At 41.7% G+C, this 24,735-nt stretch overlaps 1 protein-coding gene across 1 annotated transcript in view; it reads right to left on the reverse strand.

The window, feature by feature from the left end:
• Window positions 1-22,304: 22,304 nt before the first annotated feature.
• Fng (Fringe glycosyltransferase) overlaps window positions 22,305-24,735 on the reverse strand; it is a 115,021-nt gene continuing 112,590 nt past the window's right edge. Inside the window, exon 9 of the mRNA XM_076778789.1 lies at window positions 22,305-22,809. Coding sequence (XP_076634904.1) covers window positions 22,752-22,809 — 58 coding nt within the window. The 3' untranslated portion in view covers window positions 22,305-22,751. The remainder of the gene's footprint in view (window positions 22,810-24,735) is intronic.

The raw sequence follows: 24,735 nt of genomic DNA on the forward strand, positions 1-24,735 counted from the left end.
GACTCGACGAAAACGACGGAAAGCAGTTTGTAAATTTTACGCTGGTAAAAAAAACACTTGTCGAACTGCCCGTGTGACCCATATACGGGTCACTTTGAATTCTCCACAATGGAACCGGAAAAATGAATTGTCGAGGTTACGAAAGATGAGCACCGAGACTTTCAAATAGTTTACGATTGTCCAAAATCAAAATTTTAGCGCTACTAAATTTTCTTTGAAGCGTTTTTCCTCGTTTTTACAGACACAGGCGCAGACACCCGTTTGTTTTCGCGGTGGGCTCGTCGTCACCCGGTTTTCATCCCTTTCTTCGATCGTTCGGCGGAGTCAAACAGCAGAAGGAAAGGTCGAAAGTTGGGCCACCGATCGTCAGAGGAGGGTGAAAAGGTAAAGTTGGAAAAGGTATGAAAAGATAGAAGAAAAGAAGCACTCCATTCGAGAACGAAAGTGAAATTCTTGGTCCTTTTAGGATGGGTCCTGGGTCCCTGGGACTGCGGGGAGGGGGATAGATGCGTTTCGAAGAGGGTTGAAAGAAGGCTCGAGCGCGTAATCCCCTTCAGGGGATGCACTTGATTTTCTTTCATCGTCCCCTCGCGCGGCTGCCAACCCCCCGACCGCCCACGCAACCCTCCGGAAGAAGAAAGGCGTTAACGAAGAAGGGGTCGACGTCCTCGACGTTCCCTTCCTCGTCCCTCTCGCGATCTTTCCGCGAATTATCTGCCAATGAATAATCGAGAATTGTCGTTTGGAACACGTCGACTCGACGCATTATAAATTTTATTATCTTTTCTTTTTATTTCATCAACCCCTACCGTACGATTTTTAAATAAAATTCCCATGAAATTTTACAAACTTAGATTTCCCAGTCTCTGGAACACGAAAATTTGTTCCTTTTCAAAGGAAAGAAGTCATTTTCCCCGTTGGAACGGAATCTGCCTTTCGAACCATCTGCAATATTTTATGCATTTCCCCCATACAATCGTATTATCTTGCATAGTTATGGCAGAGGAGCCAAGAAAGTTTGAAATTGCGTTTGGGTAAAAGTTTCCCCCAAGGTGTTAAAAATTCAACAGGAAAGATATCACGAAAGAAATCTAATTTTAAACATTAATTGTTAATTATACTTAATTTTCAACTTACTTTCGCGCTCATATTCTACGCTGAGTATACTTGTCACGTGGCTAATAACTCCGGAGGAAGTAAATAAATTTAGCTGGCGGATATTATTTCTCGCGTTGATGCTTTGGAAACTCCTTTAAACTTGTATTTCGAGAGAAGCAACAATTTTTTATTCCTAGAAATATTATTCGTATTCGAATCGTAAAGAATTTATTATTTGAAATATCTCCTCAGTCAATGTTGCCCAGTTCTGGTATAAAATTCGAACGATGGATTTTCAAAGTCAAATGAGCGAAAATTTCAAGATTTCATAATAAAAAAAAAAAGAATAATTATAATTGTACCGACGAAAGGATGCATTTTCCGCGAGTTGTTAAAATTTTAAGCCGGAAGCTTCTCGGATTGTTGAGATATCATTTCCGTAAGCTTGAAAAATAGGGTTTCGAGAAAAATGGTGTTAAAAAGTTTTCGATCTCCGTTCAGTGTCTCATAGCGTTCCTTATCAACTTTGTAGATTCTTCAGATTCCCCGCAAAAACTCTGCCGCGACATTCTCGAGCCTATAGATCGAACCAAAATGCAAAACAAAGCATAATTCCAAGGATCAATTATCTCCGTAATATTCGTTATCGTGAAAAAAATGTTTCAAATACAACGGGGTGAAAAGTTCTGTTGTAACGTTGCTTGTTCGAAAGTTTTAAAGGTTTCCGGTATTTTTCACACGGAACCATATATTTCCTTGGCCTGCATTTTATAGCGGACATTAACGTGCATCCAGCCATGCAAAGATTACGACGTGTTCAGTCATGCGTCCGATAGTCCCCTATTCGATCCTCAGGGAGACCGTCGATTCCGCTTTGGTGCTGTCTTTAAAAATACGTCGCCTTATCTCATCGAAGCTACCATTTATTTAGCATTTATAAAATTTTCCTTTCTAAAACTTCCCAAACTCGTTCCGTTTCACACCGCGAAAGGCAAGATGTCGAACCGTGGTTTTTACAAAATTTCAAGCAAACGATCTACGATAACGATTGTGGGCCAGTAAAACCGAAAAGAAACCCACGAAACAAAAAAAAGGGAAAGTAGATTTTAAGAAAAATATTTGCAATCGACTCTGACATAATTAAAAAAAGACAATTGTCCGTAGTACGGACGAAATTGCGTCGGTTTCAAAAGAGTCGCGTTAAATTAAAAATCTCTTTCGAGTGGCGAGGAATTAGAATAATAAATTCGAGAAAAAGTGGAACCGCATACCTGGGTGCACTCGTTATACGCTAATGGGGTTACAAAATGTAAAAAAAAAATGCATTTTGTCTCCGAGGAATTAAAATAATTATATTTCACGTTTGTTCAAAGCTTCCAGCCGATGTGATCCAAAACCGGACGTTTCTCTACGCCGCGTTCGTTTCCATCCGCATTTAGGGAGTTAACAAATCATAAGAACCCCTTGGGTTTGCATTCGTTCCAGGGATAATGTCGATAATGGGTGAAAGAAACGAGGAGGAGGAGGAGGGGACGGAGGGGAAAATTTCCGTGAAAAGAAAGAGGATTAACGAGGAGAGAAAAGCATCCGTTGGCGCGTGGGTGTAAACGACATCCGCGTTTCGAGATGTCAGGGAATTTAAATGGCACAATAATTGGCGGTGCTGCAGCAACGGAGCTTCTAACGCGATAAACTTAATGCGCGCCAACGCGTCGCCCGTTCGGAATGCTCTTTTTCCGAACCGTTTTCCATCTTGTTACCGTCGCTACCCCGTTACGATAACGCAATTAGGGGACGAAGAAGCAGCAGCCACGAATTGTACCCGACAACGGGCGAACGGAGACCCGGAAGCTGCGTTCCAAGGCGAAACGTTGTCCGTTGCGACAACAATTTAGCAACAAATACCCCACTCGACCGTCGCTAACGTATAACGTACCAAACGAAGAGGAACGTTTCTAGAACAGAAAGGTATACAGTATTATCGCGTTACAAGTTCCCAATCCCGTTTCGTTATAAGCAAAACTATCCCTCTCCACTGGTCTCGTAGTCGTCGCGACGCGTGCGACGAAACGTATAGACGACAGGCCATAAAATTCGCTGGGAACTTCGATCGTAATAGAATACTTTGGAAAAGAATGGAGTCAATTTTTCGGCTTCTTCGCATTCGTCTGTCGTTTATGTAAAGCGTTCGAGCGAGAAAAAACATTGGCTCTGTCTTCTCTAACGAAACACGATATCATCGTAACGGTCGAAGTCTCGAGCGATGTTTATGGTCTGTCATTGTCTTATTTAACGTCTTTTGTATACAGGGTGTTTGGCCAACCCTGAGAAAAATTTTAATGGGGGATTCTAGAGGCTAAAATAAGACGAAAATCAAGAATACTAATTTCTTGATTGAGGGTTCGTTAAAAAGTTATTAACGTCTAGAGTTTCACACGTACTGAATTTTTTTCTCGAAAATGCGCAGGATTTCGGGGGTATGTCTATTCACCAAAAATGATTGCAACTGACCCCCTCAACCGAAAATAATTTTTCCAAAACGATTTGAAATTTTTTTTTTCCGTCGAAAAATTTAGACACCAACCCTGTCGATTTTTCTTAAAAATTTGTTTGTTATTTTTAATAAATTGGTTTGACACTCTACGGAAACATTGTTTAATACTTTTTTGTAGATATCCATGAGTTATACTTTAGAAATAAATTTTAATGATATACACTCACTATTGTAGGAGTTATGGTCGTTCAAAAAACTTTACGAATAGTTTTGAAATTTCTACATATTCTTCGTCGAAATACGCGTTGTTTGCCTTTTGAAACATTAAAATCCTTCAATCCGATCAGAAGCTATGATATTTGAAACATACGTATGATCTTTCAGGGAAACATACATAACCTCATATTATATTTTTGTAAAGGAATTTTTTTCTCAAAAATGGTTAGGATTTCGAGGGTATATCTATTCATCAAAAATGATTATAATCGACCCCTGCAATCGGAAATAATTTTTTTAGAACGATTTGAAATTTTTTAATTTTTTCGAAAAATTTCACACCTTCTCGAATTTTTTTCTAGAAAGTGGGTAGGATTTCGGGGGTATATCTATTCATCAAAAATGATTATAATCGACCCTTGCAACCGAAAATAATTTTTCCAAAACGATTTGAAATTTTTTTTTTCCGTCAAAAAATTCAGATACCAACCCTGTCGATTTTTCTTAAAAATTCCTTTTTCATTTTTAGTAATTTTGTTTTACGCCCTACAGAAAAGTTGTCTAATACTTCTTTGTAGGTATCCATAAGCTCTACTTCAGAAAAAAGTTTCATTGAAATATATTCACAATTGTAGGAGTTATGGCTGTTTGAAAATTAGACCATTTTTATGGGGTTTTTCTCATTTTGCGGAGTAAAGGACCAACTTTTCGAATATTTTTATAATTGCTATATATTCTACACTAAAATATGCGGCGTTTGGCTTTTTGAACATTAAAATCGTCCAATCCGTTCAAAAGTTATGACGTTTTAAAGATTCGCATGAAAATTCGGGCAGACATTTCTGGCCAGAAATTAGATTTTCGGTAAGGAATTTTTTTCTCGAAAGTGCGTAGGATTTCGGGGGTATGTGTAATGACCAAAAGTGATTGTAATTTCCCACTGTAATTAAATATAATTTTTTTAGTATGATTTGAAATTTTTTAATTTCGTTTAAAAATTTCAGTATCTACTCGAATTTTTTTCTCGAATGTGGGTAAGATTTCGAGGGTACATGTATTCACCAAAAATGATTGTAATTCACCCCTACAGCTAACAATATTTTTTTCAGAACGATTTGAAATATTTTAATTTCATCGAAAAATTTCACACCTTTCCGAATTTTTTTCTCGAAAGTGGGTAGGATTTCGAGGGTATGTCCAATGACCAAAAATGATCATAATTGATCCCCGGAACCGAAAATAATTTTTCCAGAACGATTTGAAATTTTTGAATTTAATTTTTAATAACTTTTTAACGAAGCCCCCATCAACAAATTGATATTCTTGATTTTCGTCTTATTTTGGCCTCTAAAATCTCCCATTAAAATTTTTCCCAGTTGTGGTCGAACACCCTGTATACAGTATCATCTCGTTACAAGTTCTCATTCCCGTTTCATTATAAGCGAAACTATCCCCCTCCACTGGTCTCGTAGTCGTCGCGACGCGTGCGACGAAACGTATAGACGACAGGCTATAAAATTCGCTGGGGACTTCGATCGTAATAGAATACTTTGGAAAAGAATGGAGTCAATTTTTCGGCTTCTTCGCATTCGTCTGTCGTTTATGTAAAGCGTTCGAGCGAGAAAAAACATTGGCTCTGTCTTCTCTAACGAAATACGATACCATCGTAACGGTCGAAGCTCGAGCGATGTTTATGCTCTGTCATCGTCTTATTCAACGTCTTTCGTATCTGTAGAGCGTTCGAGCGAGAAAAAACATCGTCTCTGTCTCCTTTAACGAAACACGATACCATCGTAACGGTCGCAGTCTCGAGCGATGTTTATGCTCTGTCACCGTCTTACCCAGTCGTAGTCAGTCGCACTCGCCGCAGTAAATGAGAAAGACGCTCGTAAGTGGCCTTGTCCACCGAGCCAATACTGGGAAACGTCTAAAAATAGTCAGTACGTTTCTTAACCTCTTAACGTTCATACCCGAGTCTGCTTCGAAAAACGATATTTGTTTAATCTAGTAGTTCAAGGGATGATAATATTTGTTTTCTTTCAAATTATACGTTGGATACAACATTGTAAGTGACAAAAACCGCATTTTTAGAAGCAAATCCAATAAAGAAAGCTGATCATTCGTGGTTAACCCGAAAAAATATGAGTTTTATGGTGTTAACGGTAGAATAGACGTCGCGACCCAACGAATAATACACCCAAAGACCAGATGCTGTTTCGATCGGCTCGCGGAATATTCAGGGAGGAAGTACATCGAGGCTAGTTAGAGAAACGAACTCGTTTGCAAGCTAGGAGATAAGTAACCGGCTAGTTCGCGGGGGCCCCGTCTTGCCTCGGCTCGTTTACGTCTTTCCCCGTTATTGCGACTCTGCCTTTCGCGTGCTCGTTGCGACGGTGTCTGGCAGAACTCGTCGCCGTTCGTACGCAGAGACGCCGGTAAATAGAATAAGAGAAGGCCGGAAATGAGATTTCTCGACCGTCGCGGAACGGTAATTTCGCCGAAGGAAACCGGCCAGCAAAAAGGCGACGGAAGAACATGGCGGTGGAAGAAGGGTGAGTGAGAGGGGACAATGAAACGAAACTGATGGAGAAAGGAAGCCACCGCGAAAACGCGGGACAGTTACTATGATTATACACGCGTCTTTGTTAACCACTTAAAAAATTTAATTATTCCAATCTTGAGACAGATAACTTTATCATCTCTTTCTTAGAATGTTGGAGATCGTTATTATCGTAGAAGATGGACGATCGTTTAATTCTGCCCGCGAAGAAAAAAAAAAATAAGAGAGAATAAACGTGGATAGAAATCGATCTTCACGGTCGGGGCAATTTAAACATAGCCGGGAAAATCGAGCAGAGTAATTCGAGGAAGGAGAATCACGGAACGCGGTCTGCGGCTAGCCGAAACGAATCCTCGTTCAAACGTTTGACGCGGACGCGAACAGGAATAGTGCCAGCAGGATATCTATAATGAACATCGACTGGAATCAGCAGGACATCGTCTGGCCGCGATAAATTAATTAAGCTAGCGCGGGGGGCCGGTTCGGATTTCCCAAAGGCAACGCGTGCCTTGCATTCTGATCAATCTCTGATAGGCTCGACATCTGTCGTCGAAAGAACGAACAACGGTCCCCTTAATTGCTCCGTGTGTCCACCGAACCCCGTTCCATACAAGGAGCTGCCCTCCTGACGCTACTGCTAAACGACCCTATCGGATTATGACACCTTCGGTTTTCCCTGATGCTTTTTAACGACAGTGGCGGTCAGTCAAGCACTTGGAGGGACAAGAGCGTAGCCCTCTGGTGACGAGTACGGCAGGTAACGTCATAACCCTTTTACTGGTGGCGCGCTCTAAGCCAGAGCCGTTATTTCGATGCGTATACGTATAGGTTGTTGGATGACTAACTTCCTGATCCTTTAGTTACTGATAATCTCAACCCAGCGACTTTGACGACTGAGTCACTCTCGTTTTCGTTACTCACAGTTTAAACTCCTAGAGATAGCTACGTTAGTCATCCTAGGACTAAGGGTTAAAATGTCCAATCCCCACCAAATAGAAACATATACAGGGTGGGGCAGTAACTATTAGCACCTCAGATATCTTGGAAACTATAAGTTTCACAGAAATGTTTGCTAAAGTAAATTGCACAGTACGAAGGGCGCTATTGGGTGGCGATAATAGTTTTTTTGCAGGTGGAGGTACTTCGGACATTTCAAGGTCACATCCATTTTTTTAAATGGATCGGTATGTTTTTGCTTCCGTATCACGATAGAGGATCTTAAAACGAGTTCAACGACCTATTACACAAGGTCATTGAAGGTCATAGAAAGTAGAGAAAGGCGATAATACTTACGGTTTTGGTAGTAAATGAAACATACGTATTGTCAACAGTAGAGGAATGCGTAATGCTTACCGTTTACTTCACTGAGAATAAACACTGCTTGAAGGACACTTTAATAGTTTGCAGAGTAAGATAAACATCATAAGATTAGTATCGATAAATCGGTCAATCCGGCACGATGTATCCGTTTGAAGAGCAGGTTGATATGCTTCTTATTTATGGCGAATGTCAACAAAATTCTGTAAGGGCGAAAAACTTGTATGCTGAACGATATCCACATCGGTCGCAGCCTTCGCGTCAAACATTTAAAAATGTGTATGATAAACTTAGGCAAACCGGTAGTTTAAGTGTTCGTAAAAGTGAACGCCAGAAACGAGTAATTAACGAAGAAATGGAAATCGGTGTACTCGCTAGTGTGTCTAGAAATTCTCATATTAGTTCGCGAGAAATTGAACGCGAATCTGGCATTAGTAGGAGGAGCGTACTTCGCATTTTGCACCGTCACAAATTTCATCCGTATCACGTTAGTCTTCACCAAGAATTGCATGGGAACGATTTCATGAATCGCGTTGAGTTTTGTCGATGGGCTATACGTCAGATTCAAAACAATGAGCTTTTTTTTAATACCGTCTTATTTACTGATGAAGCAACATTCACAAATCACGGGAATGTTAATTTGCATAACATGCATTTATGGGCAGCGGAAAATCCACATTGGCTGCGACAGGTTGAACATCAAAAACAATGGTCTGTGAATGTATGGTGCGGTATCATAGGTGATCAAATTATTGGACCTTATTTTATCAATGGAAATTTGAATGGTAACGTCTATGCTAATTTTATTAAGGATACATTGGGTCTTTTGCTAGAAGAGTTACCTTTATTTACACGACAAACCATGTGGTATCAACATGATGGATGCCCAGCACATTATTCATCGATTGCGCGAAGGGAACTCGATGAAAAATTTCGAAATCGTTGGATTGGATGCGGCGGTCCAATATCGTGGCCAGCTCGTTCACCAGACATAACACCTTTAGATTTCTTTCTGTGGGGAACACTGAAAGAGAAAGTGTACAAAGAAGTACCAACTACATCTCACGATATGCAACAGCGAATTATTGCAGCCTGTGCATCAATAAGTTCTGACGCTGTAAGACTTGCAAGTCAATCAATCGTAAAAAGAATCCAACGGTGCATTAACAGTGATGGTCATCATTTCGAACACCTACTATAAACATGTTTCATTTACTACCAAAACCGTAAGTATTATCGCCTTTCTCTACTTTCTACGACCTTCAATGACCTTGTGTAATAGGTCGTTGAACTCGTTTTAAGAGCCTCTATCGTGATACGGAAGCAAAAACATACCGATCCATTTAAAAAAATGGATGTGACCTTGAAATGTCCGAAGTACCTCCACCTGCAAAAAAACTATTATCGCCACCCAATAGCGCTCTTCGTACTGTGCAATTTACTTTAGCAAACATTTCTGTGAAACTTATAGTTTCCAAGATATCTGAGGTGCTAATAGTTACTGCCCCACCCTGTATAAGGACTCTTCAGAATATGAAGAGAGCTTTTTTTTCTCTGACTGACACTCGTCACGACACTCAGAATTACTGTTCAAGACGAATTGCCGAGTTCCGAAACTATTAAGATTTAAGACTTCGTGTATTAAGTGTTAGTATTTCGTGTATTAAGTTTTAGTATTAATAAAATCATTATTTGCTAAAACATCGGAATCCAACAAGGTTAGCCATTTGCATCCGACGCGCAGTGGGGCCATTTTGCGTACCAGACCCGGTAAAGTCAGTTTTTCCACTTTGACCCAAGTATCCCAGTCAGGATGCGGCCATAACCCGAATATCCACGAGCCCCGCCGCCTACGGAGGCAAATCGTCGCATACTTAAAATTTCTGCAGTCGGGACCATTGTTCTAGAATGGAAATAACGGCACTGTTCGTGCGGGCGCATACGCGCGAGAGAATCGTCGATTACCACGGGACCGTAACACGCTCCGGGCGTACAAGAGCCATTCGAATTCACGAAAACGCCGGGGCGTCTTTGAATATTCAGGACGTCGCTCACGTGGACGTTCTGCTACTCGGATAACGGAGGGTGCACCCTCTTCGTCGGGGATCAAGGATCCTGCGCGGCGGCTTACTGGACAGAACACCGTCCTCCACGGTTTGCCAAGGATCTGAAAAGTAATCTGACACTCCTTACCCGGGACGGGAATGAATTTGTTCGATCACGCTCGTGAATGTTAACCGCCTTGCTCCAGGGATCCGTTACAAATCGAGAAGATCTACACCCCCCCTACCCCTACTTCTTTTTTTGTCTGATTCAATTTTTTCCCGACAGAAAAATCGGAATTTCTGAGCTGAAACTTCGGCGATGCTTAAAACGTCGCGATAAAGATACTTTACAGTCTTTTTTTTCTTTCTGCGACATTATATTCTTATTTAATTTTCTTTTTTTGAGTTTTGGACAATCTGAACAAGTCGAATTTTTATAGTTTTGAGAACTGTGGGGGTTTCCGGAAAAATTATGAGAAAATTGAAAATTCTTACCAGTCTCGTTACAGGGGATTTGAACCTGGGTCCTCGTTATTAGCGACTAGGCACGCTGACCACTGCGCTGCGATCAACACTGCGTTAAAACGTTTACGTTTGATATAAAAAGAATTTTTACAATCCATGCTCTGTAATTGCACAATAATTTTTTATTTTCGAAATTGTCTACAACCGGCGTCCCTAAATGGGGATTAAAATGGTAGACGAATAGTGAAAGGTAGCTCAGAATTTGATAGCGCGATAATAATAATATAATTCGCGGTCGAAGAACGTGAGAGATAGAGTGGTTTGGAAATTTTCTAAAGTGTCTCTAGTATCGTCGTGCTCGAAAGAATCGAAGTACGTGATTAAAAAGTTCCGATACTATAACTGTGTGGACGATTTCGAATAGTCGAAAGTACTCGACTCGTTTCGCGACGATGACGGTGAATGACTATTCGAAGCAATCGCTGACGCGATATCCGGGTGCGAGTAATTATTCGGGATAATTACCCCACGCGTCGTAGCCAGCGTTTTAAGGGATCGCGGTAAAACGTCCCGCTCGAGTGTTCCCCGGAACGATATTCACGGAAGACGATTCGAAAGAAATTCAGCCGCTCGAACTCTCTCGCGACGACGAACGCAGATAAAAGAGACGCTCCAACAGTTTCAGGCAATCATTTTACGTTATCCAATTTGAATAATTATTCGAGTTAATTGCTTCCGCGTGGGGACCACGACCGAGATCAAATTCTTGAAAATCGAAGTCGTTAGGAAGTTGGTAGGGAATTTAGAAACGTGAAAGCGGAGCATACAGACCTTAAATTTCGAATTTAAAATAATTCCTGGAAGACTATTATATGATGTTCTTTTACGAAGTTATGATATTCCAGAACATTAGAAACGTTTTGTGTTTTAAATCATACATTTATTTCCAGGTTAAATATTATTGCCATTCTTCTGACAGCTTTTAAAATTTTGATACACTACGCGTCGTGGCGCGATGGTCAGGGCGTCTGGTCACTACCAACGCGGACCCGGGTTCGAATCCCTTTCAAGAAATTTTCAGTTTTCCATGGTTTTTTCCAAACCTCGGGGAACTCAAACGCGCCCACAGTCATTTGAAAATAGAAATTTCCGATCCATTTGGAATTTTTCCCACAAGCACGCCAATTTCTAAAAACAACTCCGGGAGTGGATAGACTGAGAAAAATAATATACTTCCAGCTAGAAGAAAAGAAAATGGAAGAAGGGAACACCGCAACCTTGCTAAAAAGAAGATGTGGTGGAAACTCAATGAAAAGGGAGAAGGGGGAGGCTCGAAGGGAAAACACAGTTAGGCGAAGAGGAAAACAACCTTCTCCAAAGCGCGTGTGTTTCCTCCATCCATCAAAAAGTTAACCCAAAGTGGTGTGTGTTCCTCCACAATTCCATCTTGTGAAATCTCTTACACTTAATGATGATGCACTGGGGTAAGTCAAGAGTGACCATTATTCCGTCAGTCCAACCCCCCACCCTCGGAGAAGCCTATCTCATGATTGCACGAATCAGTTAAGTAGTATTAACGGTGTGGTCACACGATAAATTGGCAAAACGGGTACAAAGAATCGAGAAGGGAAAAAGGGTGTGTTGTGCATCGTCGAAAGGGTGTGTCGTGAATAATACAGCATTATGACGTGGACAAAAGGGAGAGGGGGGGATGGAAATGTATTTAGGGATTTGCAGAGACCAGCCGAGGTGACGCAGGACACCGCTTTCGGGGATGATTCTGGGTCTAAGGGGTGGGACGAGAGAGACGGGGGTGAAACCGGGTCGTGGCACTGACAGTACGACCTACATACGATTGCACAACTCCCCCTCTCTCACTCTTCTTATCTCTACTTCTCAGTTTCCCAGTGACGGATTCACGCTCGAGTTTCGCCGCGTCCCGACGAAATTTCTTCGAAATGCCTCCGGGTAACTTTTGGAACCGCCCCGAAGCTCTCGGTCGAGACGATGGGAAGCGTGAAAATTACTTCTCGCGAGTATAATTTCGTAGACAGCGGCGGACAGCGCCCCCGGACGTTTGATAACGTCCCGACGTCGCGGAGCTTCCGGGCTGACGTGCGCGCCGCGTGTGCTGGCCAGCTGCGATTACGTTGGTTATTCGTGGCCGACGAACGCCCCGGCGCGTTCTCCGCACAGAACCGATCGATCGCGATCAACGATAAAGTTATTTAGCGATACGGTGCTCGATCGAAAAATAAAATTAATTTACATCGAATCAGTAACGTTTTTCCTTTTACTTGAAAATCATTTTTGGTGTAATTTGTTACAAATGGACGAGTAAACTTATTTTCCGAAAAATTTGACGTGCACAGGAATAGAAATTGTATCGATCAAAATATTAAGGTCTGATGTTCGTTGGAAAAATGGAAACTCGAAGGAAACAGATGGGGGAGGGGGGAAGGGGTGCTTGAAATTTTCGAGCCATCCCTGTTCTCACGTCGTTTTCCTTTATCAACCACCCCCGTTCCGCAGCCTCTTACGTCATTGGCTGCAACCGTGGCGCGTACCTTCCTTTTTACTGAATGAGATATCCACGAAAATGGTGGCCAACGCGATAACTATCTTAAACTCAGACACCCCCAACGTTACTCTCGAAAATATCTATTTCCTTCCAATAATCGAGAAAAAATAACTTGAAACTTGGTATGAAGAAATTGTTAAATAAATTTGTGGATCGCGTTTCGTCGCGTCTAATGTTATAATAAATAATATATAACGAATTAACCTTCGAGAGACCTTGAACTTTGGAAACTGCTAATGAAGATTCGGACAGTTTGATGAATAAGTATAAATAGTACTCGAGATAGTTCGGAGGCCATGTTGTAAATCGTAAAAGTTTCATTAGTTATTAAGTGAATCATGCTGTCGCGGAAATAGAAGATACGTACGAGAGAAATTCTAATTCACGAGGGGAAAAATGTCGACCAGAGGGAAAAACCAGACGTTCCGTGTTCCCCTTTGACCTTTTTCGGCGAAAACGGAACGCGAGGCACATATATACTTATTTCCCCGGCAGAATTTGCGACGCTATGAAACACTATCGATTTAAAAAGTATGCGCGGACCCGGAGTCATCCGATATTCGAGCATCAAATTTCTACGTTGCTCCTCAAGATGGATGAGGAAACGCGGAAAGGGGGCAATATTTCTTTTAAAGGGGCGAAAGAAAGTATATTTTCCCAAGATTGCTTTTTAGACGTCCACGTCATCGAGACATTTTTTTCTTTTTTCGACGAGAATAAAAAAAAATTCTCGACGTAAGTATTACACGTTAGGACGATGGATCAGCACATTGGTTTCGAGTGAACCAGAGATGCCAGAAAGGCACCGAAGGTGCTCTCTCACACTATGTCAGATCACGCGTACGTGAGCTCGTGGAGTTTCGGAAACCCGACAAAGGAAAATTGACGCATGCCCCCTTTCTCGATTCTCCGAAGTTGCCCAAAGTAAGTTCGGACCGTCTCGTGGGAGTCGAGAGAGAAAGGCCCACACTTCCCTTCTCGCTCTTGAACAACTAATATCCGACCGCCCGTCAACAGGTCTCCACTGGCCTCTGCTGACCGCTGCTGACCACTCCTGGAATTTCTGACAACGTATAACGATTACGACTGGCTACTGTTAGTCTCCCCCAGCCTCTGTTAACCGCTGCTGACCACTCCTGGAATTTCTGACAACGTATAACGATTACTACTGAAGTCTGCCTGCCTCCGCTGGACTCTGCTGACCGCTACTGACCACTGCAGGTATTTCTGATAATGTATAACGATTAATACTTACTACTGCATGCCCCTACAAGTCTCTGCTTGCCTTTGCAGGTTTCTGCTTGCCTGTGCATGCCTTTGCTGGCCTCTGCTGAACACTGCTGACCAGCCCTGATGCTTCTGACATCGTACAACAATTACTACATGCTACTGTTCGCCCTTGCTGATCTCTGCTTGCCACTGCCTGCCTCCGCTGGACTCTGCTGACCGCTACTGATCACTCCTGTTACTTCTGACAACGTATAACGATTATGACTGGCTACTGTTAGCCTCTCCCAGCCTCTGCTGGCCCCTGCTGACCACCGCTTGGATTTCTGACAACGTATAACGATTACTACTGACTTCTGCCTGCCTCCGCTGGACTCTGCTGACCGCTACTGACCACTCCTGATACTTCTGACAACGTATAACGATTACAATTTGCTACTGCCTGCCCCTGCTGGACTCTGCTTGCCACTGCTTGCCACTGCTAGCCTCTGCTGACCACAGCTGACCACCTCTCATGCTTCCGACAACGTATAACGATTACTACTTGTTTCTGCTTGCCCCTGCTGGACTCTACTTTCCCCTGCATGCCTCTGCTGGCCTCCGTTGGCCTCTGCTGACCGCTGCTGACCACTGCTGACTACCGCTTATATTTCTGGCCACGTACAACGATTACTACTGGCTACTGTCAGCCTCTGCTGACCTCTGCCAGCATCTCCCGACCTAAGCTGGCCTCTGCCAACATCTCCCGACGTCAGCTGACCATCGCTGACCACTGCTGACCGTTACTGACAACTTGTGACATGATGTAATATAATATAATATGTTTATATGTATTAAAGTTTTCTATAATGTAAATCTATGACAATAAATGATATAATTTCAAAGTATTCAATGTGTTCTCATCATTTTTTACCGTCCTTTTCCTCTCCAAATCATTCTCTTACCTATAAGATGCGTACCTTGACCTTGACCTTGACCTTGACCCAGTTTCGAAAGTGGGTCAAGGCCATTCGAATCTTAGAAAAATTCTGGGAAGTTTGAGAATCCGGATTTGGCCTTGACCCACTTTCGAAATTGGGTCGTCATTCGAATCTTAGAAAAATCCCGGGCGCTTTGGAAATCCGGATGGCCTTGACCCAATTTCGAAAGTAGGTCAAGGCCATTCAAAATTTTTAGAAATCTTCGGGCCAACTTGGAAATCCGGATGGCCTTGACCCAATTTCGAAAGTCGGTCAAGGTCATCGAATCTTAGAAAAATTTCGGGCGCCTCGGGAATCAGGATTTGGCCTTGACCCAGTTTCGAAAGTGGGTCAAGGTCACTGGCATTTCAGAAAACGCTCCGGGCACTTTGGAATTCCAGTTTTAAGTAGAGAAACGGTTTCTTATAACTAAGAGAATAATGGGGAGAGGAAAAGAAAGGTAAAAGTGACGAGAACACATAGAATTCTTTGAAATTATATCATTTATTGTCACAGATTTACATTATACAAAGTTTTAATACATGTACATCATGTTAGAAGTTGTTAACAAAGGTCAGCGTGGTCAGCAGGGGCCAGCAGAGGTCAGCAGAGGGATGCAGACGCATGCAGAGACTAGCAGAGGCAAGCAGTAGCAAGTTGTAATCGTTATACGTTGCCAGAAGCATCAGGGGTGGTCAGCAGAGGTCAGCAGAGGCTGGGGGAGGCTGACAGTAGCCAGTCGTAATCGTTATACGTTGTCAGAAGTAACAGAAGTGGTCAGCAGCGGTCAGCAGAGACCAGCGGAGGCAGGCAGAAGTCAGTAGTAATCGTTATACGTTGTCAGAAATATCAGCGGTGGTCAGTGGAGGCCAGCAGAGATCAGCAGGGGCGAACAGTAGCATGTAGTAATTGTTATACGATGTCAGAAGCATCAGAGGTGGTCAGCAGTGTTCAGCAGAGGCCAGCAAAGGCATGCACAGGCAAGCAGAAACCTGCAAAGGCAAGCAGAGACTTGTAGGAGCATGCAGCAGTAAGTACTAATCGTTATACATTATCAGAAATACCTGCAGTGGTCAGTAGCGGTCAGCAGAGTCCAGCGGAGGCAGGCAGAAGTCAGTAGTAATCGTTATACCTTGTCAGAAGTAACAGGAGTGGTCAGTAGCGGTCAGCAGAGTCCAGCGGAGGCAGGCAGAAGTCAGTAGTAATCGTTATACGTTGTCAGAAGAAACAGGAGTGGTCAGCAGCGGTCAACAGAGGCTGGGAGAGACTAACAGTAGCCAGTAGTAATCGTTATACGTTGTCAGAAGTAACAGGAGTGGTCAGCAGCGGTCAGCAGAGGCTGGGAGAGAGTAACAGTAGCCAGTCGTAATCGTTATACGTTGTCAAAAATTCCAGGAGTGGTCAGCAGCGATCAGCGGAGGCCAGTGGGGACCTGTTGACGGGAGGTTGGATATTAGTTGTTCAAGAGCGAGAACGTGGGTAGGATTTCGGAGGTATGTGTATTCACCAAAAATGATTGTAATTGACCCCCACAGCTAACAATATTTTTTTCAAAACGATTTGAAATATTTTAATTTCGTCGAAAAATTTCACACCTTTTCGAATTTTTTTCTCGAAAGTGGATAGGATTTCAGGGATATGTCTATTCACCAAAAATGATTGTAATTGACCCCCACAGCTAACAATATTTTTTTCAAAACGATTTGAAATATTTTAATTTCGTCGAAAAATTTCACATCTTTTCGAATTTTTTTCTCGAAAGTGGATAGGATTTCGAAGACATGTTTATTCACCGAAAATGATTGTAATTGACCCTAGCAACCGAAAATAATTTTTCCAGAACGATTTGAAATGTTTCAATTTAATTGTTAATAACTTTTTAACGAAGCCTCAGTCATGAAATTGATATTCTTGATTTTCGTCTTATTTTGGCCTCCAGAATCCCCCATTAAAATTTTTCCCAGGGGTGGCCGAGCACCCTGTACAACAGAAAAGTTTCGTACTTAACGTCGTGGTAAAACGCGAAGTTTTTCAGGTTAATTTTCAGCCTCGAATGCTCAAAAGTTTCGGGTCCCGATCCGAGCCGACCCGGGGCTCGGATATCTGTAACGTCGAGTACCAGAACACCTTTTTCGACGGCCTAAAAAAAATTTCTTGGCCATATTTCCTCTGGCGCCGCGCGGAGAGGCGAGCAGACATAAACATCTTTTATTGGAAAACTTTCGTTCGCGTCCGATTGCATCCGGTAACTACGTATCCAGTCGGAATTTCGACTGTGCCGTCGCTCCAGCCGATCGAGAAAGAATTATACAGGGTGTTCTGCCTGGAAATACCGATGCTTTCGGAAAAAAAAAGATTTCGAAGAAAATATAAATTTTCTTCGTACTGGAAACCCACGTGAACGAACAATTTCGGGGGTTCACCATTTACCATGAATAGATTGTGAATCTCTGCTAAGTTAAATGGACAAAAAAAAATTAGGCTAGTTTTCTCATGGGAACGGTTCTTAACCCGACCAGGCCGTGAATAAATTGCTGGGGGCTCGAAAACTTTGACCGAGTGAAAAAGTCAAATTTAGTTCCATTGACTTTCGAATTAACTTTAACTTTAGTTGCAAACACGAGAGGCTCTCAACTTATTGATCGTGAATAGGCCGCAGTATCTCTGCAAACTCGAACGGTAGAAACAATAAGATCCGTCGTTAACCTTTGTTTGAAATTTAGCTTTCCTCGGATGGCAGGGGTTTCCAACTATAACGCGGAGACTTGGCAAGCCTCGAACGAATAAATAAATCAAGTTCATTTTCCTTCGTCTCTGACCGAAGTGTAGCTTCTGCTACAATAGCAATGGTTCTCAACCTGCGGCGCATGAATAAATTGCAGTATCCCAGCAAACTGCAATGAACGAAACCGGCGAGGTTCCTTGCGATTGAAATTTAGCTGTTTCGATAGCAGGGGTTCTCAACCTGCGAATCGTGAATAAATTTTATTTCCCGTGATCGCGAACGAACGAGAAGAAACGAGTTCACGCCGACCCCTGGCTGAAATTTAATTTCCGCTCCGATAACAGGGGCTCTCAACCCGGGATCAGCGTATTTGTTATCAACGAGAACGTTCGAAAAAATTGAACGTTAACGATGCTTCGGACTTATCGTTCGATGATTGTCAACGATCGAATCGTTCGAGCATTTATTATTTTTTTTTTTTCGATTTAAAAAGGTCGTAATCTTTTTTATTACCTCGGCTCTTATCGCGACTCTCGATTCGCCTGGTCTTTGGATCGCGTGCACGGCGCACTTCCGGTCGAATATTGAACGAGACGCGTTCCTCGTAAAATTTGAATCCCCGAACGTGTGGCATATTCGCGAGCGCGCGAGCGAGAAATGCGAGCGGATGTAACTGCGATACTCGACGAGAATAACTCGTATCTCTCGGAGACGGAGGGAATAAATTTTTGCAAAGAGCCTCGAGTAAATATGTGCGCGGGCATGTATCTCCCGTGAATATACCCTTCGCTCGCTTATAGATCTGCCCCTTGCGTACGAACGAATCATGGAATAGCGATCGCGAGAAATAACTCCTGCTCCGACGCGTAACGAGACTATCCGTGAATCGGGAATCTCCCTTTTCGCGAAAAATAGCCGCGGTAATTGCCCTCGGAAATCTCCGATCCTTTCTACATTGCAGACTCAGAAATCCGATAGAAAAGCAAAAATACGAACGCGACAAAATATTCGTAAATAAAAGTCTGTACAAAATTTAAATACAAAGAATCAAAAAACAGAATCGTGGAATAAAATGTCCGATCAGGACGCCTCTGGAAGTTGATTGAGAGTTAGAGGTTTCCTGAATAACCAATAAAAATAATTGGCGTTGTAATAAAAATTACAGTCAACGAAATTTGACTTCGTTTCACGTTGTAACAAGTTTTGATCATCATCGATTAAATACGACTAATCTGCATGTATGACATTTAATATAATATCGAAACTTTAATAGAAGATACATAAAAGTCTAGAGATTTGTAAGGTCGTGTGAAGTTTCACCGATTAAAATTAAAGATCATCCTTAACCTCAAAAAATAAGTTTATCGACTGGGACTTACCTTCGACTTTCTCTATGGCCGATGACCAAACGTCACGACCGTCGTTGCTTTCCGTCGATTCTTTCTCGAACGCTAAAATTCATCGACGTTGCATTCGACTGGTTCGCGGTTAGTTTTACAGGGACTGCGACAGGATATAGCTGGAAATGGGTGCGTTAACTGAGGAGAATCGAAAGGGAGGACCGAGGAGAGCAACTTTACCGACTTCGTGTCTGCTTCTGCTGGACACGAACAGATGGAGGCGCTCGGACAAGAACGTCGATCGGGGTCGCGACCAGTCGAATCTCTGGATCCATGGATCCCCTCGAGCTTTCTACATATTTTCTCTTTTACAGATTATCTCTTCTTCAATTTATTTTCTCTTCCATTTGAGAGACGAATATTCTTAAATGATACGAAATTCTGTGAATTAAAAGACCAAATTTTGTAACGAAACATCGGTACGGTTGCAAAATTTCTTTAAAAATGGAGCTCAGTTTTTACGAAACGGAATACGACAGAAATGGTCGTATTTACAATTAGAACCGTAAGAACGATGTTAAACTAAAACTGAACTTCTCTGTCGACGTAATAGCATCTGCGATGCGATGATTTCTTTGAAATCTCGTAAAATGAATTTTCTCACGGGAACAGGAAGACAGGAAACGACGGAGAAAAAAACAATCCTCGGGAAACAACGGATGGAATCGCATGTGCAATATAGATATCGTGTATTATATAGGACGTCATTGTTACAACGTATAATCGTGTATCGCTGCATTCTCTGATTCCATTCGACGGAATCCATTTTTTTTTCTTTTTTCGCTTCTCTATCCCACGGTTGACGCAACAGGTGCGCAACACGCGTTCTCCCGTGGGTTCTCCAAATTGCCGAAAAAAAACAATTAATCAGACAGTTAACCACAAATCTACGGAACATTCTCTCTCTCTCTCTCTCTCATTCTCTCTCTCGATATTGCACACTGATTCGATCGAAACGCAAACCAAGAACGAGGGAATTGGACAATACACGATTAGCAAAATAAACAAATTATCTACCCTTTGCACGACCCAAATAAAATATTTAGAAAATCTATTTATTTATTGCGCTCGAAGGACTATTTGTCCTCGTCGAAATTTCAATTTTTAATTTTAACTAAGTCTGTTTCAATAATCTAACCCTCAAGAGCCTTTTATATCGAAAAAAAACAAAGTTGGATCATAGAACGTTTACATAACCTCTATGTAGCAAACAATATGTCCGATCCCCCCTTCGCGCACGAAAGCGACAAACGCGAATCAACACTCGCATCCCTTAAATATCACATTGTGCGATCACCGGCTACTTAACACAAGAGACTAGCTTAAGGTAATTTTCTCAATTCGCGGCGACGAGAATGTCGCCAAATATTCCTTGCATCTCTCGTCTTATGGTACAATTACGATCGAGGGACACCCAACGTTGTCGATTAAAATTTTCATTTCGTGCCTTACAAACATTCCTAACTCGAGGAAACATCGCCAGATCCATAGAAGATATACAGGGTGTTTGACTTCTAGAGGCCAAAATAAGGCTTCGTTAAAAAGTTATTAACATTTAAAGTTCCGTCAGTACTGAATTTTTTTCTCGAAAATGCGCAAGATTTCGGGGGTATGTCTATTCACCAAAAATGATTGCAATTGACCCCCGCAACTGAAAATAATTTTTCCAAAACGATTTGAAATTCTTTTTTTCCGTCGAAAAATTTCACTTCTCGAATTTTTTTCTAGGAAATGGGTAGGATTTCGGGGGTATGTGTAATCACTAAAAATGATTGTAATTGACCCCCGCAACCGAAAATAATTTTTCCAAAACGATTTGAAATATTTTAATTTCGTCGAAAAATTTCACATCTTTTCGAATTTTTTTCTCGAATATGGGCAGGATTTCAGGGATATGTCTATTCACCAAAAATGATTGTAATTGACCTCCACAGCTAACAATATTTTTTTCAGAACGATTTGAAATATTGTAATTTCGTCGAAAAATTTCACACCTTTTCGAATTTTTTTCTCAAAAGTGGATAGGATGTCGAAGGTATGTGTATTCACCAAAAATGATTGTAATTGACCCCCGAAACTGGAAATAATTTTTCCAAAACGATTTGAAATTTTTGAATTTAATTGTTAATAACTTTTTAACGAAGCCTCCATCAACAAATTGGCATTTTTTATTTTCGTCTTATTTTGGCCTCTAGAATCTCCCATTAAAATTTTTCCCAGGATTGGCCGAACACCCTGTACAACATTTTCGATAACGTTACGTGTCCCGCGCATTTTATATACAATCACCGATTTACTTTATTTCCCTATATACAATCTATATATTTTATTATTTCCTTCCAACATTCACGTGAAAGGAGAACGTAATTTTAAGAAACCATTTTTTCTCTTTAAATACTGCCCAGGGTTAACGAGATATCGATGGCAGATCCTCGTTAATAATTCTACGCGATTAATATTAATCTTTTTGGAAATTAAAGCCATCCGCCTCGGGTCGAGGACTTCGAACGACACACGGACGATTTCCTTGCCGTCTGGTTCGTCGATCAGCCATTGGTATTTGGCCCTGGGAGACCGGAGAGCCTCCCTATCTACGTTCTCTGTCGGAAACGCGATGGAGCCACCGGTCCTATCTACACCTATGTACAGAGAGACTCGCCCATACATAAAACGTACAAAAAAAAAAGATGGAACAATGGTCGCAATAAACGCCGGGATTGGTCTTTGTCCGAGACGTTCGAAACGTAGCGTCTGGCTCTAGGGACATTCGATTATGCGTCGATTATACTTCGGTCGCACGGTTCTTATGATCAGATGCTGCAGTTCCGTCGCGCATCGCCAGGAGTCGCTACGTTCGGCGTACGCAATTTCTACGCGAGCGTTTCGACTCTTATGGCGAGGACCTTCCCGCCAATTTACTCATCTTTCACAGAGATATATGGAACAGGAAAACATAGAAGTAGATTCTTTATTTTTTCGAGCGTGATTGCAATCTCTTCGGGGTACGATCGATTTTAGACGGCTTCTTCTAAATACAGCATTCTTTCTGCGAACATTTATCTGCTAGGTAAACGAAACTCGAGCTCTCGTTTAACCGCTATCGCTACAGAGAAGGATAGCGAACGGAGACGAAGAAAAAACGAGAGCCCGAGAATTCGTAGAAGTTTAAATGTCCCGTGGTATCGATGTCCAAACGCGACGCGAAATAAAACCACTTTTATTGCGTTCTTTCCCACGATAATTCGTTTAAAAATTTACTATCAATCGCGAGTGAACATTGTTCTGTAAAATTTACTATTTTTAAATGCACTAGCGTTAAATAAACGTTTAATGTATCTTTTAACACGCTGGCTACCATGTCCACGGCATTCATTCGAAACGAGCAATGCGCAACAGAAATCTAACCTAAAGCTTTCGAGCTATGAAACGAAACGTAACTAGAGAAATCGTATTTTTCGCCGATTTTCGAGCGATCGATTCCATTTCGATTCGACGTCGATCTCAGACTCGATTTCTTAACAGAAATCGAACATACCTGCGCAGTGAGCGGACCACTGTCCTTTCGAACGGATGCTTCTAGCTAGAAAGAACGAGAGATCGTGTAGTCTTCGGCCTCGTTTTCCTTCCTTCTTCGTCGGATCGCCGCTGCTCGTTCAGCTGGTCATCATCTGTGCGGACAATTGGGTACGTGGGGGAACAGATGGCAATGGATCGACCTGAATCTGTAATTAGAAAACATCAACTCGTCGACGCGGATCCTGAAGCCCAACAACACGCCTTAAACGCTAAATTTCGGGACGTTGTCACAAATTTTGTTCGGTTCAGATGACAATTCGGGTTCGAGTCTGTCGTTTAGACCATGGCTCTAGCCTGTGACCCATTTACTATTGTAGGATCATCGAGCATATTCTGACCACAATACGCTGAATTATACGGGCTCTATACAAACGTAACTTAAACGCTTCGAAGTTACGAGCAGATCGAATTTCGTTCTCCCATAGATCCCGACGGCTCGAACTTCTAGATCTACTGAAAGCTAAGTCGAACGTGGCCTCGGAGTTAACCGAACTATGGATCCATCGAAGTCAGAACCATTCAAATTAAGCAAACTGGGTCTAACCGCACGCCTTCGAGAGTCCAATCCCGATGTAAACTAAAAGCCCCTGCCATACTGTCGTCTACACAAAGGGACCTAATCGATAGATCTGCGCGAAGTGCAACCCGCGGAACAAACCGGCGCCAGAAACTTCATAAAATCTTGTTGAGAATAGATATATTTTGTATTTCCGAATCTTCGCGATTTCTCTCTGTTCGACGTCGGACCAGATCAGGTCATAAAACCAATAGGTCTGTCGACCATTTGGCGACGCATACAGGGTGTTCAGGCACCCCAGGGAAAAATTTTAATACGGGATTCTAGAGGCCAAAATAAAACGAAAATCAAGAATATCAATTTGTTGATGGAGACTTCCTTAAAAAGTTATTAACGTTTAAAGTTCCGCTATTATTGAATTTTTTTCTCGAAAATGCGCAAGATTTCGGGGGTATGTCTATTCACCAAAAATGATTGTAATTGACCCCCCCCACCCGAAAATAATTTTTCCAAAACGATTTGAAATTTTTTTTTATCCATCGAAAAATTTCACACATTCTCGAATTTTTTTCTAGAAAGTGGGTAGAATTTCGAGGTTATGTCTATTCACCAAAAATGATTGTAATTGACCCCCGCAAACGAAAATAATTTTTCCAGAACGATTTGAAATTGTTTCTTTTTCGTCGAAAAATTTAGGCATCTAATTAGATTTTCGGTAAGGAATTTTTTTCTCGAAAGTGCGTAGGATTTCGAGGGTATGTGTAATGACCAAAAATGATCGTAATTGACCCCCGCAACCGACAATAATTTTTTTAGAACGATTTGAAATTTTTTTTTGTCCATCGAAAAATTTCACACATTCTCGAATTTTTTTCTAGAAAGTGGGTAGAATTTCGAGGTTATGTCTATTCACCAAAAATGATTGTAATTGACCCCCGCAAACGAAAATAATTTTTCCAGAACGATTTGAAATTTTTTCTTTTTCGTCGAAAAATTTGTCTACCTATTCGAATTTTTTTCTCGAAAGTGCGTAGGATTTCGAGGGTATGTGTAATGACCAAAAATGATCGTAATTGACCCCCGCAACCGACAATAATTTTTTTAGAACGATTTGAAATCTTTTAATTTCGTCGAAAAATTTCAGCAGCTACCCGAATTTTTTTCTCGAAACTGGGTAGGAATTTGGGGTTATGTCTATTCACAAAAAATGATTGTAATTGACCCCCGCAAACGAAAATAATTTTTCCAGAACGATTTGAAATTTTTGAATTTAATTGTTAATAACTTTTTAACGGAGCCTCCATCAACAAATTGGTATTCTTGATTTTCGTCTTATTTTGGCCTCCAGAGTCCCCCATTAAAATTTTTCCCAGGGGTGGCCGAACACCCTGTATAAACATATTTCATTCACTTTAATTTAATCTCTGTGTCTAGCGTACCTTATATTTCTATGTTAAACGTATAAAGTTTGTCATTTAATTTAACCTGATTCTATATCTAACGGCCGTAAGGCATTGTGGTTGCTAATCACCCTAACGGGTTGATGCAACAGTAA

The sequence above is a fragment of the Colletes latitarsis genome, chromosome 11 (genome assembly GCF_051014445.1).
Source record: "Colletes latitarsis isolate SP2378_abdomen chromosome 11, iyColLati1, whole genome shotgun sequence".
In the NCBI taxonomy this organism is placed as follows: domain Eukaryota; kingdom Metazoa; phylum Arthropoda; class Insecta; order Hymenoptera; family Colletidae; genus Colletes; species Colletes latitarsis.